At 47.1% G+C, this 14,336-nt stretch overlaps 1 protein-coding gene across 1 annotated transcript in view; it reads left to right on the plus strand.

The window, feature by feature from the left end:
- LOC149438969 (myc box-dependent-interacting protein 1) overlaps positions 1-14,336 on the plus strand; it is a gene marked incomplete at its 3' end in the record, with an annotated part of 104,920 nt that overhangs the window by 75,428 nt on the left and 15,156 nt on the right. The window contains exon 3 of the mRNA XM_089659629.1: positions 10,125-10,179. Within this exon, the coding sequence (XP_089515755.1) occupies positions 10,125-10,179 (55 nt within the window). The remainder of the gene's footprint in view (positions 1-10,124; positions 10,180-14,336) is intronic.

Below are 14,336 nucleotides of genomic sequence, written 5' to 3' on the forward strand. Positions count from 1 at the left end.
AAGGTCTTCTAGCTGGGATGCTACTTCCTGGCAACACAGGTGGTCCTCGCTCTGGGGGCCAGCGAAGGTCTGAGCTTTCCTCCTTCCAAGGTCCTCTGCCTGTAGGTGAGCCCCTCTCTATCTGGGCCCCCTCCCAGGCTCCTGCTCTCCAGCCTCACTCCATCTCCAACTTCCACCTGAACACCTCCAACTCCCCTCCTGTTGGGGATTGGCCAGGATCTTCTAAAAGTGCAGTCTAGCCACTCCTCAGATCCACCCACTACTTCTAGAGCTTTCTCCAAAGTCTTAGAGCAGGGGGAAGTTCCAGAGGGCTGGTCTGCAGAACCTCTCAGCTTTGACCTCTGCTAGCTATCACACCCAGGCTGCTACTCAGCCTTCCTTGTTGACAATTGGAGTCTAGCTCCCCCTAGCTGACTAGGAGGGTGCTACATGTGTTTTTAGGTCTCGTTTTCACCACAATATCTGCGTTTTTTGCATTTGCAGTGCATTTTACAAGCATTTTGAAGTGCATTTGTGGATCCTTTTTTTTTTTTTTTTCTTTTTCTTTTTTTCTTTTCTCTTCTTTTTTTTCTTTTTCTTTTTTTTTTCTTTTCTTTTTTTCTTTTTCTTTTCCTTTTTCTTTCTTTTCTTTTCTTTTTTTCTTTTTTTTTGCACATGAAAAGCATTGCAGTGGTGCAAGCAAGTCCATAGAGCTGTATTCTCACAGGGAATGAATGCTCAGAAGGCTTTAAAAAGGATGTTTATGCTTTAACTTGCTCCCTGCATTTAATAATCTAGAGCTAGAACGTCTGAGCTATTGGCTTTAGAAGAAGACAAATTTGCAATATTGATTCGCCCAACTGATGTCATTAGACTGTCGTTTTTTTATTCATGGGACATTTGATAGACGAGCGGATTGGAATGCAATTCATTACAAGACACACAGGAGGTATTTACTTGCCGTCATGTCTCGGGGACAAAGAATGGGGGCAGCGGGTATATATACTTCAGCTTAGCCAGCTAGAGCTCAGTGTGAGCAGACAGACTGAGTATCTGGGGCACTGATCAGCCTCCAGCCACACGCCGCCTCCTGTTCACTCTTCTGCAATAAGAAATTCTCATCCTATTCATGTCCAGCGTAGGAGAAGAAATGGACACGTGACCCGCTGTTCGGGATGGCTGCACTGTCTCCACTCTTAAGGCTGAAGCTACCCTTGCTTTTATTTTTTTCCCTCCCTGTCAACATTCTAATGTAATTTTTCAAATTAAACTTTTCCATTTTCGTTACCTTGATTTTTTAGAACCCACTGGGTCTCTGTGCTTCTCTATGCAATGTAAGTAGATCATGGTTGGTGGGAGGGGCTTGACATAGCTCCCTTAAGACATCTTAGCACTGTGCTTCATTACTACTCTCAAGAGTTCTCAGTCCTGATGCAAACCGTGGGCTGTCTCATGGGATTATGCAGTGCATTTGCTCCAGAGCTCAGTAAACGAGGTAAAGCTTCACTTTGCAAAGAATACCCAATTATGTGCAAAGGAAAAAATAAAAAAGGGAACAAAAAAACCACAGCATTTTTGCGTGCACCTGATTAGATGATCAAGTGGTAGGTCACGTCACATGACAAAGCGGGGTCAGCACATGCAGAAGTCGCCAACTGTCTGCAGAGTCAATAGCTAAAGACCTCCAAACTTGGTGTGGCCTTCAGATGAGCCCAACAACAGTGTGTAGAGAGCTTCATGGAATGGGTTTCCATGGCCGAGCAGCTGCATCCAAGCCTTACATCACCAAGTGCAATGCAAAGCGTCGGATGCCGTGGTGTAAAGCACACCGCCACTGGACTCTAGAGCAGGGGAGACGTGTTCTCTGGAGTGACCAATCACGCTTCTCTGTCTGGCAATCCGAAAGACATGTCTGGGTTAGGTGGTTGCCAGGAGAACGGTACTTGCCTGACTGCATTGTGCCAAGTGTAAAGTTTGGTGGAGGGGGATTATGGTGTGGGGTTGTTTTTCCAGAAGTTGGGTTTGGCCCCCCAGTGAAGGGAACTCTTAAGGCATCAGCATACCATCATGCTCCCAACTTTGTGGGAAGAGTTTGGGGATGGCCCCTTCCTGTTCCAACATGACTGCCCACCAGTGCACAAAGCAAGGTCCATAAAGACATGGAGGAGCCAGTTTGGGGTGGAGGAACTTGACTGTCCTGCACAGAGTCCTGACCTCAACCCCATAGAACACCTTTGGGATGAATTAGAGCGGAGACTGTGATCCAGGCCTCCTCCCCCGACATCAGTGCCTGACCTGACAAATGTGCTTCTGGAAGAATGGTCCAACCTTCCCATAGACACCCTCCTAAACCTTGTGGACGGCCTTCCCAGAAGAGTGGAAGCTGTTATAGCTGCAAAGGGCGGGGCCAACTCAATATTGAACCCTACGGACTAAGACTGGGGGGCCATTATAGGTCATGTGCGTGGGAAGGGCGGGGCCAACTCAATATTGAACCCTACGGATTAAGACTGGGAGGACATTATAGGTCATGTGCGTGGGAAGGGCGGGGCCAACTCAATATTGAACCCTACGGATTAAGACTGGGAGGACATTATAGGTCATGTGCGTGGGAAGGGCGGGGCCAACTCAATATTGAACCCTACGGATTAAGACTGGGAGGACATTATAGGTCATGTGTGTGGAAAGGCCGGCAGACCAATACTTTATAACCTTCTACATCAAGATGAAACGGCTTATTAGTATTTCATTTTCTCTCTATTCCCAATGAAAGACTGTACATGCAGTTTCACAGGACGAAACTGCAAACACTGGCAGTTTCTTACAGCAGACCTGTACTAAAAAAAGTTAACATGTGGGCGAACCCCCTTGCTTGCCCCGCGTGGGCGAACCCCTTGCTTGCCCCGCGTGGGCGAACCCCTTGCTTGTATTTAAACCTTTTTGTGATATACTATCTATAAAATAAATAAATATAAATATAGATAAATAAGATAAATAAATCCTAAAGTGTCCAATTCAACAAAAGTCCCAAATGTGTCCAATAAAGTCCAAAAATCCAAACTTCCATCCAGTAAGAAGGATTGACTCCTATTAATCCAACGAAACCTCAAAAAAATGAAAAATATACACTCTACTGCAGCAATGGGCAAACTACGGCCCGGCGGACCTTTTAATCCGGCCCACGGAGCTAGGCTCCCGCTAGGCTCCTCTCACAGTCCGCCCTGAAGACCGGTGTAGCATGAAAATCTGTCTCCTATGAGGATCTGTCCCCCTCTATGTATCTGCGCATGTGCTGGAGATCGCCGATCGGCTGCTAATGCCTGAAACTGGCACATGCGCAGATACGTCGAGGGGGACAGATCCTCATAGGAGACAGATTTTCATGCTACACCGGAACGGCGCGGGAAGACGGCGAGAGGAACGCGCGGAGCAAAGGTAAGTGAATTGACACAGGGGGGACTTGGGGAATTAATATGGGGGATGAATTACTATAGGGGGGATGAATTACTATATGGGGGATGAATTACTATATGGGGGATGAATTACTATATGGGGGATGAATTACTATGCTTACTATGGGGGAATATTACTATACTTACTATGGATGACACATACACATCATTCATCTACTCTTCGTCCGGCCCCCGGGTCCAATATATGAACCCATTGCGGCCCTCAAGTCAAAAAGTTTGACCACCCCTGCTCTAGTGCATTACCCTTTAAATATTCAAAATAAACCAATATTGTGCAAAACACAAATTACACAAACAATGTGAGGAAAAAAAAAATTAGGATTTACTTATCTTATTTATCTATATTTATATTTATTTATTTTATAGATAGTATATCACAAAAAGGTTTAAATATAGTAAACTTTCTAGGGAGAAACTGTGACTTTTTGGTGGGTTCACATAATAGGAGGTGTGAACCCCTTGCTGGCTGCGCGGGGGCGAACCCCTTGCTGGCTGCGCGGGGGCGAACCCCTTGCTGGCTGCGCGGGGGCGAACCCCTTGCTGGCTGCGCGGGGGCGAACCCCTTGCTGGCTGCGCGGGGGCGAACCCCTTGCTGGCTCCGCGGGGGCGAACCCCTTGCGTGCTCCGCGGGGGCGAACCCCTTGCGTGCTCCGCGAGGGCGAACCCCTTGCGTGCTCCGCCGGGGCGAACCCCTTGCGTGCTCCGCCGGGGCGAACCCCTTGCGTGCTCCGCCGGGGCGAACCCCTTGCGTGCTCCGTGTGGGCGAACCCCTTGCGTGCTCCGTGTGGGCGAACCCCTTGCTTGCACCTCAGGGTCAAACAAGGGTTTTGCCTCTATGATAACCTTTTTGTCCCCATACAGGTCCTCTGTAAGGAATTGCCAGTGTTTGCTCTGTAATTAGTACTTGGAGTAGAGCCCTTGGTGTCATGTGCTGAGGCTGGCTGGCTGGCTCCTCAGTCCCTGGTATATAAAGCTCCAGAGCTGGAATGCGCTTTGTCCGGCTCAGTCAGGACTCTGCGCAGGAAGTCGGTATGTGGCCTGTAGAAGGGAAAACATCCTCCAGTATAGATCTAGAGACATGACTCAACCTCAGAAAACAGACAGATGCTGAGTGAGCAGTACGGGGAGAAGATCATCTGGTGCGCTCCTTCTGCAAATCTGATGAACGTTGTGAAATAGAATTCCACATGTCACCAGGACAGAATTATTACCGACAAAACAAAGACAACGTAGATTCCTCTGGTTACAGCAGCTGGAGGTAAAAGATTAGCCCTGAAAATCCAGACGATGTGTGCAGAATCTGGACCTGGTTAACATTATTATTATACAGGATTTATATATTATTGTATTTATTTCAGGTACTTCTATAGCTGTCAATTTACGCAGCACTTGACACACATATATATTGTACATTCACATCAGTCCCTAACCCTCAAGGGGTGTGCAATCTAAGGTCCCTAACCCTCAAGGGGTGTGCAATCTAAGGTCCCTAACTCACATTCATACATACACATTTATATAGCGCCAACAGTTTGCTCAGCGCTTTACAATATAACGGGAGACAATACAGCAACAATACAGTTCAATATAAGAGGGATAGGAGGGCCCTGATCCTGGGAGCTTACAATCTAGGAGGGAGGGGCTAGTGGTACAAAAGGTAGTAACTGTGGGGGATGGACTGGTAGGAAAAGTAGAAGATTCCATTATTAGCTGAGGGCAGGATAGGCTTCCCTGAAGAGAGAGGTTTTCAGAGATCGCCTAAAAGTGAGCAGAGTAGGTGATGGTCGGATAAATTGGGGTAGAGAATTCCAGAGGATGGGGGAAGCTCTGGAGAAGTCCTAAAGACGAGCATGGGAGGAGGAGACAAGGGAGCTGGAGAGCAGGAGGTCTTGTGAGGAGCGGAGAGGACGGTTTGGGTGATATTTAGAGACAAGATTGGTGATGTAATTTGGGGCAGAGTTATAAATGGCTGGTAAACATTTGCTAGAAGCTGGAATTTTGAGCATTGGATTTGGGGGAGGATCATAGCACACAATGGCTAAAGGGAACCAGTCCTTGTTGAGACTAACTAAAAAAGTACGTGATGGCCAATATGCTGTATACTCCAGTGCAGCCACGCCAGTCTCCATGGGCCCCTTTTGCTTGTATATGAAGTCCCAGATGTATGTACACATGTATTGCTACCTTCCTGAGAGTTGCTGGCTTTTGGTCCCCTTTTATTCCCTGCAGAGCCAGGCAAAACGCATTGTTCCAGACACAAGAAACAGTCCTTGGGTTTGTTTTTTTTGTTTTTTTTATTAGGGAATTTACTTGGATAGGGAAAAGGGGTTATGGGATGCCCAACTTGATTTAGGAATAACAAATGGACAATTTTCCTTCTCTAGACTACTACAAAAATGGCAGATATTTCCCCGTGTTCCAGCCAGAACCAAGACAGTCTTTAGCAAAGTTTCAGCTTGCTGGAGCTCTGAATCCTCTTAGAGAACAACACACTAGCCCACCTGGCTACGGTATCTGATCCCATGCCAAGGGATTGGGTAAGCTATAAACTGTCCCCTGAAGACTTGCCAAGAACTTGCATCCAGCAGACTTCTACCTAACAGGCCATAGGGGTGTAGAGGTACAATGTCCTTGTCCTGCAGCTGTGGATAGAACTGCTTTCAGGCCTTCCGCTGGCCTGGTTCCTCTCTAAGCTTTGCCGTCTGTCCTTCCATGGTGAACTGCAAGGCAGTGGAGCTCCCTCCTTCAGCCTCACACCCCTTCTTCTCCAAGGCCCCCATCCAGGCTACACAGCAACACTCCTCAGTACTCCATCCTTCACCCGACTCCCCTGCTGGCCAAGCTAAGTCATATTTTTGGGCCGGTCTGACACACTGCCAGGCCTCCGGTCTGAGATCAGTCAGACTCCCATAAATATGCAGATCAGCCCCTCTTCACCTCCACCTACTCACTTCAAGCTTCTAAAACAGGGGGAGATACCAGAGGACTGACCTGTAGAGCCCTACAGCTTGACCTGATGTAACCCTCACTCACACCCAGGCTTCTAGCAAGCCTCTAGCTACACAATAAACTATGTATACTAGAGAGCCCTACACACAAATGGGGCCAACATCTGAAGAGTTGTACTAATTTATTGTAGTGGGGTCACTGGCAACAGTGGCTTCACTGCCTTGAAAAAAGCATGGGGGTCCTCATCTTAAGTTTAGCCTTGCTTGCATACATGTAGCCATATTTCTCAGATGCCTCCCAAGGGGAAAGTCTCGGTCTGTTTTCAGTCTCTGGCCATGTTTTTTTTCCTCCATGGGGGTTGTGGGGCTGCCTTTGCTTACCTTGATGGCCAATTCAGGACTAGTATTGTTGCTAAAGACAAACCTCCGTGCTAAAACTGAGGCTTAAGGGGTTGACGTGTCCATCTCGGCAAAGGGCTCCAGACAACAGGGCCCCTACAGAGGCAGATCTAGGGCAGTACTTGAAGTAGACCTCTTGGCAACTTTACAATATTTTCTCTCAGTCAGCTACTTGGCAATAGTAACATGAATGTTTGTTCATCGTCGTAAAAATGGCTAAGTGTCTCAGGTGTGGCAACACCAAATATTACAAATGTAAAAACTAGATTGAATTAGGACTTTATATTTATTTTCCAGTGAAAACACAAATGTAATGTACACTTGGCCGAAAACACAGGAATTTTATTTTTGTTTCGGATGCTTGGTGTATCATGCGGTATCTTGGAAGAACTATCTATGTTTGTGCTGTCCTTTCTGGTGTATTATCTAGAGTGAAGGCTCTAGGAGGGGCCAACTGAGATTAATACAGCCCCCCCCCCCCACTACCACCACTCCCAATTCCATGATTGTGATGTTTGCAGGATGGTATCTTGGCTGTGTATCATTCTTGGCCTTGAAGACCTGAGCTGAAGATAAGAAACATCTGTGCTGGAGAAGATCCAGACATTGAACTTTCTCCTGTATGATCATTAACCGGTTACTCGCCACTCTTCGGGGGTTCTGAGAGTGTGAAAATTTTTTTTTTTTTTTTTTTTTTTTTTGTCCCCTTGTTACCTCACACCTAAAATTACATTACTTGGCCAATTGTTGGTGGACACCGGACTAGAACATCTATAGGAACTTGTTGGACATCCCATTCCAAAACAATGGGCGTTCTTTTTGGAGTTACCCCCTCCTCCTTCGCGGTTATGAATGTCATTATTCTGAGAAGGTTTCTGCAAGATTTTGGGGTGTGCCTGTGGGAATTAGCGCTCATTTGTGAGATCAGGTACTGATCGTGGATGAAAAGACCTGACTTGCAATTGGCAGTCGTAGATTTTCTTTGAAAATTTTCCCTTTTTAAGAATTGTTTAATTTTTCTGTTAGTGAGGTCAAAGAGACATTCGTTTTGGACCACCGTGAAGAAATTCGAAGGAGCAGGGTGAAAATCATCAAATGTACTGAGAACTTTTGCACCAATGTTCTTATCAATATTCATGCGAACGTTCATTAGAAAATCTACTGGTATATGGCCAGCTTAACCGTGATGGGAAAGTAGGGGGAAACCAACTTTGTGATCACAGCCCTCAGCTGTTGGGGCTCAGTTAAACATTCAGGTATTTTCTGATTGCCATCAAGGCTACCAATCCCGAGGACTAGGAAGTACCACTTAAAGTGTTACTAAACCCTGGACCCTGCGTTCACTATATCCAGTCTCCCCGGGCCCTGCGTTCACTGTATCCAGTCTTCCTGGACCCTGCGTTCACTGTATCCGGTCTCCCCGGACCCTGCGTTCACTGTATCCGGTCTCCCCGGACCCTGCGTTCACTGTATCCGGTCTCCCCGGACCCTGCGTTCACTGTATCCGGTCTCCCCGGACCCTGCGTTCACTGTATCCGGTCTCCCCGGACCCTGCGTTCACTGTATCCGGTCTCCCCGGACCCTGCGTTCACTGTATCCGGTCTCCCCGGACCCTGCGTTCACTGTATCCGGTCTCCCCGGACCCTGCGTTCACTGTATCCGCTCTCCCCGGACCCTGCGTTCACTGTATCCGCTCTCCCCGGACCCTGCGTTCACTGTATCCGCTCTCCCCGGACTCTGCGTTCACTGTATCCGCTCTCCCCGGACCCTGCGTTCACTGTATCCGCTCTCCCCGGACTCTGCGTTCACTAGATCCGCTCTCCCCGGACTCTGCGTTCACTAGATCCGCTCTCCCCGGACCCTGCGTTCACTAGATCCGCTCTCCCCGGACCCTGCGTTCACTAGATCCGCTCTCCCCGGACCCTGCGTTCACTGGATCCGCCCTCCCCGGACCCTGCGTTCACTGGAGCACTGGTTAAAGCTTGTAGAAGGAGTTTTATTTCTGCTCTAGGAGGATGCAGGACCCCTGTCCTCTTTCTGTACAGTGCTGATCATATGCACTCTCCCAAGAAGAAAAAAAACTCTAGCAATACACGCTAAACTGAGCATGTGCAGAGAGGCTACAGATTCAGTCTGTCAGGAGATAAAAGGTAGACATTTGAACAAGAGGAGGGGCAGAGAAGACTTCTGTCTGGACATTGATGTCTTCTCCCCCCACCCTCCAGCAGTCTAAGGTCCTGAGATTCTCAAGACCAAGGTAGGGTCTACAGCCCTACATTGGACTTGAGGCTGAGGGACAGACCACCGCTGGAGCATGGGGGAGCACCATCTGCCGGGAGAGTAGAGGCTCAGGTAAGTTTCTCCTCTCCTATCTCAAACCAAGCCATTAGCCCTAGGAGCGCAGGCACAGCCCCACTGCAACGGATAATTTGACATTCTTCCAGAGTTGGGCTTTAATGTAGATTCTGGTACCTAGGCAGTTGTCCCTGGATCAAGCATCCCTGCTGGAAGATTCCCTTCTAACCCTGTTCAAGTGACATGCTCAATTTCTGATTTTCTCTTTACTTCCAATACAAGGGACAATGGTCACCATGGGATAGAGAGTGAATTTGCACCCTGGGAACATGGCAAAAATACCTAAGAGGGGTTCTAATCCTTTCACACACCATCCAAGAACTTTATTTAAAAAAAGCCTTGTATTTAGATGCATTTTTAAGTCTACTTAAAGACTTTTGTTGTTTTGTATGATAGTTATTCTTTCTATTCTTTATTCATCACATCCTTGGTGTTTGGTGTTGAGAAATTCCCATTCCTCAAGGATGTGATGAATTGACCACCATCAGACTCAGTGACTGGTTCTCCTAGAGTTGATCTGAAGTATGCAGTTCTACATGAACTGTGGATACTGTTGGGGGCGTTTTTTTGTTTTGTTTTTATTTTGTGTTTTTTTTTTTTTTTTTTTTTTTTTTTCTTTTTAATTGTTTTTTTTTTTTGCTTGTTCTTTGTTGTGGTGTTTTTGTTTTTTTTTGTGTTTTTTTTTTTGAGGCACTTGTACTTTTAAGAAGTGTGAAGTAATTGTGGAGGTAGGTAGGGTATGTTATGTTGTGTTCCCTGACAGGAGTTGCCTTAGATTTAGGTTTCCTTTTCCTGGACGGCTGTCTTAGAGATCAGGCTTTCGGCATGCACGGCTGATTCGTTTATTCCAGAACTTTGGATGGAGAAGCTGAAATACTTCAGAGGCTTGTAAATTGGTTCACCCCAAAAAAAAGAGACCACTTTCTGAGCATAACTGATGTGTTTTTTCTTTTTTTTTTCTTTAACACAGACAGAAGGCAGTAAACTTCAGAAGGACCTCAGGACGTACCTGGCTTCTGTAAAAGGTAAGAGCGGTCCTTGTCCGTAGAGAAATATCAAAAATGTCTCATTTTTAATTCTCATTGGTGCCAGTAAGTTTTAGTTATTGGAAAGGCTGCATCCTAGTGATGTCACTGCTCTCTAGTGAATGGGTAGGCTGCATTCTCAGTGATGTCATTGCTCTCTAGTGAATGGATAGGCTGCATTCTCAGTGATGTCACCGGTCTCTAGTGAATGGATAGGCTGCATTCTCAGTGATGTCACCGCTCTCTAGTGAATGGGTAGGCTGCATTCTCAGTGATGTCATTGCTCTCTAGTGAATGGATAGGCTGCATTCTCAGTGATGTCACCGCTCTCTAGTGAATGGATAGGCTGCATTCTCAGTGATGTCACCGCTCTCTAGTGAATGGATAGGCTGCATTCTCAGTGATGTCACCGCTCTCTAGTGAATGGATAGGCTGCATTCTCAGTGATGTCATTGCTCTCTAGTGAATGGATAGGCTGCATTCTCAGTGATGTCATTGCTCTCTAGTGAATGGATAGGCTGCATTCTCAGTGATGTCATTGCTCTCTAGTGAATGGATAGGCTGCATTCTCAGTGATGTCATTGCCCTCTAGTGAATGGATAGGCTGCATTCTCAGTGATGTCATTGCTCTCTAGTAAATGGATAGGCTGCATTCTCAGTGATGTCATTGGTTTCTAGATAACAGGCTGCTTTCTCGGTGATGTCACCACTCTTTAGTGAATGGATAGGCTACTTTCTCAGTGATGTCACCGGTCTGTAGTGAATGGATAGGCTGCATTCTCAGTGATATCACCGCTCCCTAGTGAATGGATAGGCTGCATTCTCAGCAATGTCACCGCTCTCTAGTGAATGGATAGGCTGCATTCTTGGTGGTGTCATTAGTTTTTCATTAGTGGATAGCTGCTTTCTCCATGATGTCACCAGTCTCTAGCGAATGGATAGGCTGCTTTCTCAGTGATGTCACCAGTCTCTAGCGAATGGATAGGCTGCTTTCTCAGTGATGTCACTGGCCTCCAGTGAATGGATAGGCTGCATTAGCGATGTCACCAGTCTCTAGTGAATGAATAAGCTGCATTCTTGGTGAGGTCATTGGTTTCTAGTTAATGGATAGGCTGCTTTCTCGATGATGTCACTGGTCTCTAGCGAATGGATAGGCAATATTCTCAGTGATGTCACCGCTTTCTTGTGAATGGATAGGCTGCATTCTCAATGATGTCACCGGCCTCCAGTGAATGGATAGGCTGTTTTCTCAGTGATGTCACCAGTCTCTAGTGAAAGCATAGGCTGCATTACCGGTGATGTCACTGGTCTTCAGTGTTCAGTGGTGGTCTTCAAGGGATTTTTTTTTTCTTCCATTTTTGGTGAGATACTCCCAAAGGGAAATCGTGAAAAGAGATGCAGACCCTGCCACTTTCCTCAGAGCCCTGTAGGTGCAGCAGCTGATTGGTAATTATAAAACCACTCACATACAGATGACTCTGCACATGGAAAAAGACAAACAGCTCTCTCTTCAGAATAACAAAAGGCAGAACTCTGCAATAAAGTTTTTTTTTTTTTGTTTTTTTTTTAAATCCCTGCAATGTGCATAGATCACCCAGGGGGGAGGATTTTTTTTTTTCTCAACAAAAGTGGAGTTACGCTTTAAGTCAGTTGTATAGGTTAATCCATTGCAAAAACAGATGAGATGCTTTTAGGCCTTTTCACATGGCGGGACGGATCAGGTCTGCCTGTCAGCTTTTTCAGGTGGATCAGAACAGAAGGTCCATTTACCCCTACAGACAGGCGGAGGTAAAATATTGACCCCTGTCTACTTCCAGGTCCAATCTGGTCTGCTCAAAAAAAAAAAAACCCCAGAAGGGGGTTCTGTCATATTCTGTTCAGGCAGATCAGAGGGTAGTCCTGTGTAAACAGACAGCAGAGTCCATTTGCACGCAGCCGACCATAGAGCAGAGATGGCTCTGTCTGTGTCGCCTCTCTGTCATCCGCCTGCTCTGATCAGCAGGGGATCTGTGAACGGATCCGCTGCTGATCGGTGCGGAGTCTGCCCCATGTGGAAGGGGACTTACGGCGATTAGTTGGGCTTCTGCCAATGTTGCCAAATCACATTCTTCTTTTAAAAGGAAAAGTAACTCTTGCCATTAATATTGTAACCTAAATCTCTAACGTTTTCTTATGTAACCTAAAGCCTTTGTAGCTCAGTGCTCAGTTCACATGGTCCCTTGTGACCAGGAGCATTGTGGGCACTTGTATTTGGACATCAGGTTTTTATGGTCTGTTGCCACTTGGATCTCCTCACTTCGCAAGACAGAATTACTCAGATGGCAAGAAAATAACAGCAAGGTTCTGGTTGGACTTGGACGAAGCTCCATTGGGCAAGCATGTGACTCCTGTCCGTACTCCCGTGTGACCTTACTAGGTGCCCCACGATTGTCAGAGTGCTGTCACATGGGGCCAGGGAAGATGTCCATATCTCGAGTGGCGGTGGGGAGTGATTTGGGAACCAAGGAAAGTGAGTATAGGCCCCCTGGGAGGGAAAATCTAAAGCTGATTTTTATTTATTTCATTCCATAAGGGATGGTTTAACGTTGTATGTGTGACTATTATTATTATTATTATACAGTATTTATAAAGCGCCAATAGTTCGCTCAGCGCTGTACATTACAAAGGGGGACAGAACGCGACGGAACAACAACAATACAATGCAAAACATGAGGGGATCGAGGGCCCTGCTCCTTGGAGCTTACAATCTAGGAGGGAGGGGATGGTGGTACAGGAGGAGATAGCTGTGGGGGATGGAGTGGTAGGAAGAGTGGAGGAGGTCGGCAAGTTAGCAGGGGGTGGGGTAGGCTTCCCTGAAGAGATGGGTTTTCAGGGTGCGCCTAAAGGAGAGGAGAGTAGGTGATAATCTGATGGGTTGGGGCCGGGAGTTCCAGAGGATGGGTGACACCCTGGAGAAGTCCTGGAGGCGGGCATGGGAGGAGGAGACCAGGGAACTAGAGAGAAGGAGGTCTGGTGAGGAGCGGAGTGTGCGTGTTGGGTGGTACTTGGATATTAGGTCAGTGATGTAGTTCGGGGCAGTATGGTGGACAGCTTTGTACGTCAGTGTTAGGATTTTGAATTTGATCCGTTGCGCAATCGGAAGCCAGTGGAGGGATTGGCAGAGGGGGGTGGTGGAGGCGGAGCGGTTGGAAAGGTGAATGAGTCTGGCAGCCGTGTTCAGGATGGACTGAAGCGGGGATAGCCAGCGGCGAGGCAGGCCGGTGAGGAGGGAGTTGCAGTAGTCGAGTCGTGATATGATGAGGGAGTGGATGAGCTGTTTAGTGGTTTCTGGGGTTAGGAACGTGAGGATTTTGGCGATTGTTGCGGAGGTGGAGTCGCACGAGTTTGTTAAAGATTGGACTTGGGGCTGGAAGGATAGGTTGGAGTCCAGAATGACACCAAGTACTCTGGCCTGCGGGGCGGGTTTGATATTGGCGTTGTTGGATGTGATGGAGAAGTCAATGGGGGGTGGTCTCCGGGCTGGGGGGAAGACAAGAAACTCAGTTTTGGAGAGGTTCAGTTTAAGGAAGTGGAGATTTCCATGCATTTTCAGTCTTGGTGAACCAATAGAAAACGCACAGACTTTTCCAAAGTGAGGAAAATCCCCTCTTAGACATTTGTCAACTGCATGGGTGTCACCGTGGGACATCTCCCCCCCCCCCCCCCTCAAATTTCTGTATTTCCCCTCATCCTCAGTCCTAGTGGCTCACCAAGAAAACAGAAGGAACGCTTGACACCAGAGGAGAAAATGCAAATACATGCGTAAGCTGCAGATCCTCTTCACGGCACCCCGATATTCTGCAGTTCCTAATTTTACAATTTTGATAAAGCACAATGGCAGCCAAGGTGTCCAGGGTGTTCCCTCACCAACAAGTGCACTCCATCAATGGAAATTCATGACTTATCCCTCCCGATCAGTCCAATTATGAAAGTGAAATGAGGTTATCTTGCTCCTCCGGGAGATTTTATATTTTCTGTTTGACAGACCCAACTGGGACAGGGGCTTTTGGAGGGGACTAGGGGTTGGCCTTCTACTCACTGGTTATGTAACTAGGTAAAGTGAACGCCAGACCAATCCCATCATGTAGGAACCTCCAGGAGGACCAAACACCTTAATA

The sequence above is a fragment of the Staurois parvus genome, unplaced genomic scaffold (assembly GCF_062004578.1).
Source record: "Staurois parvus isolate SC_StPar_1 unplaced genomic scaffold, SC_StPar_1.0 ptg001176l, whole genome shotgun sequence".
In the NCBI taxonomy this organism is placed as follows: Eukaryota; Metazoa; Chordata; class Amphibia; order Anura; family Ranidae; genus Staurois; species Staurois parvus.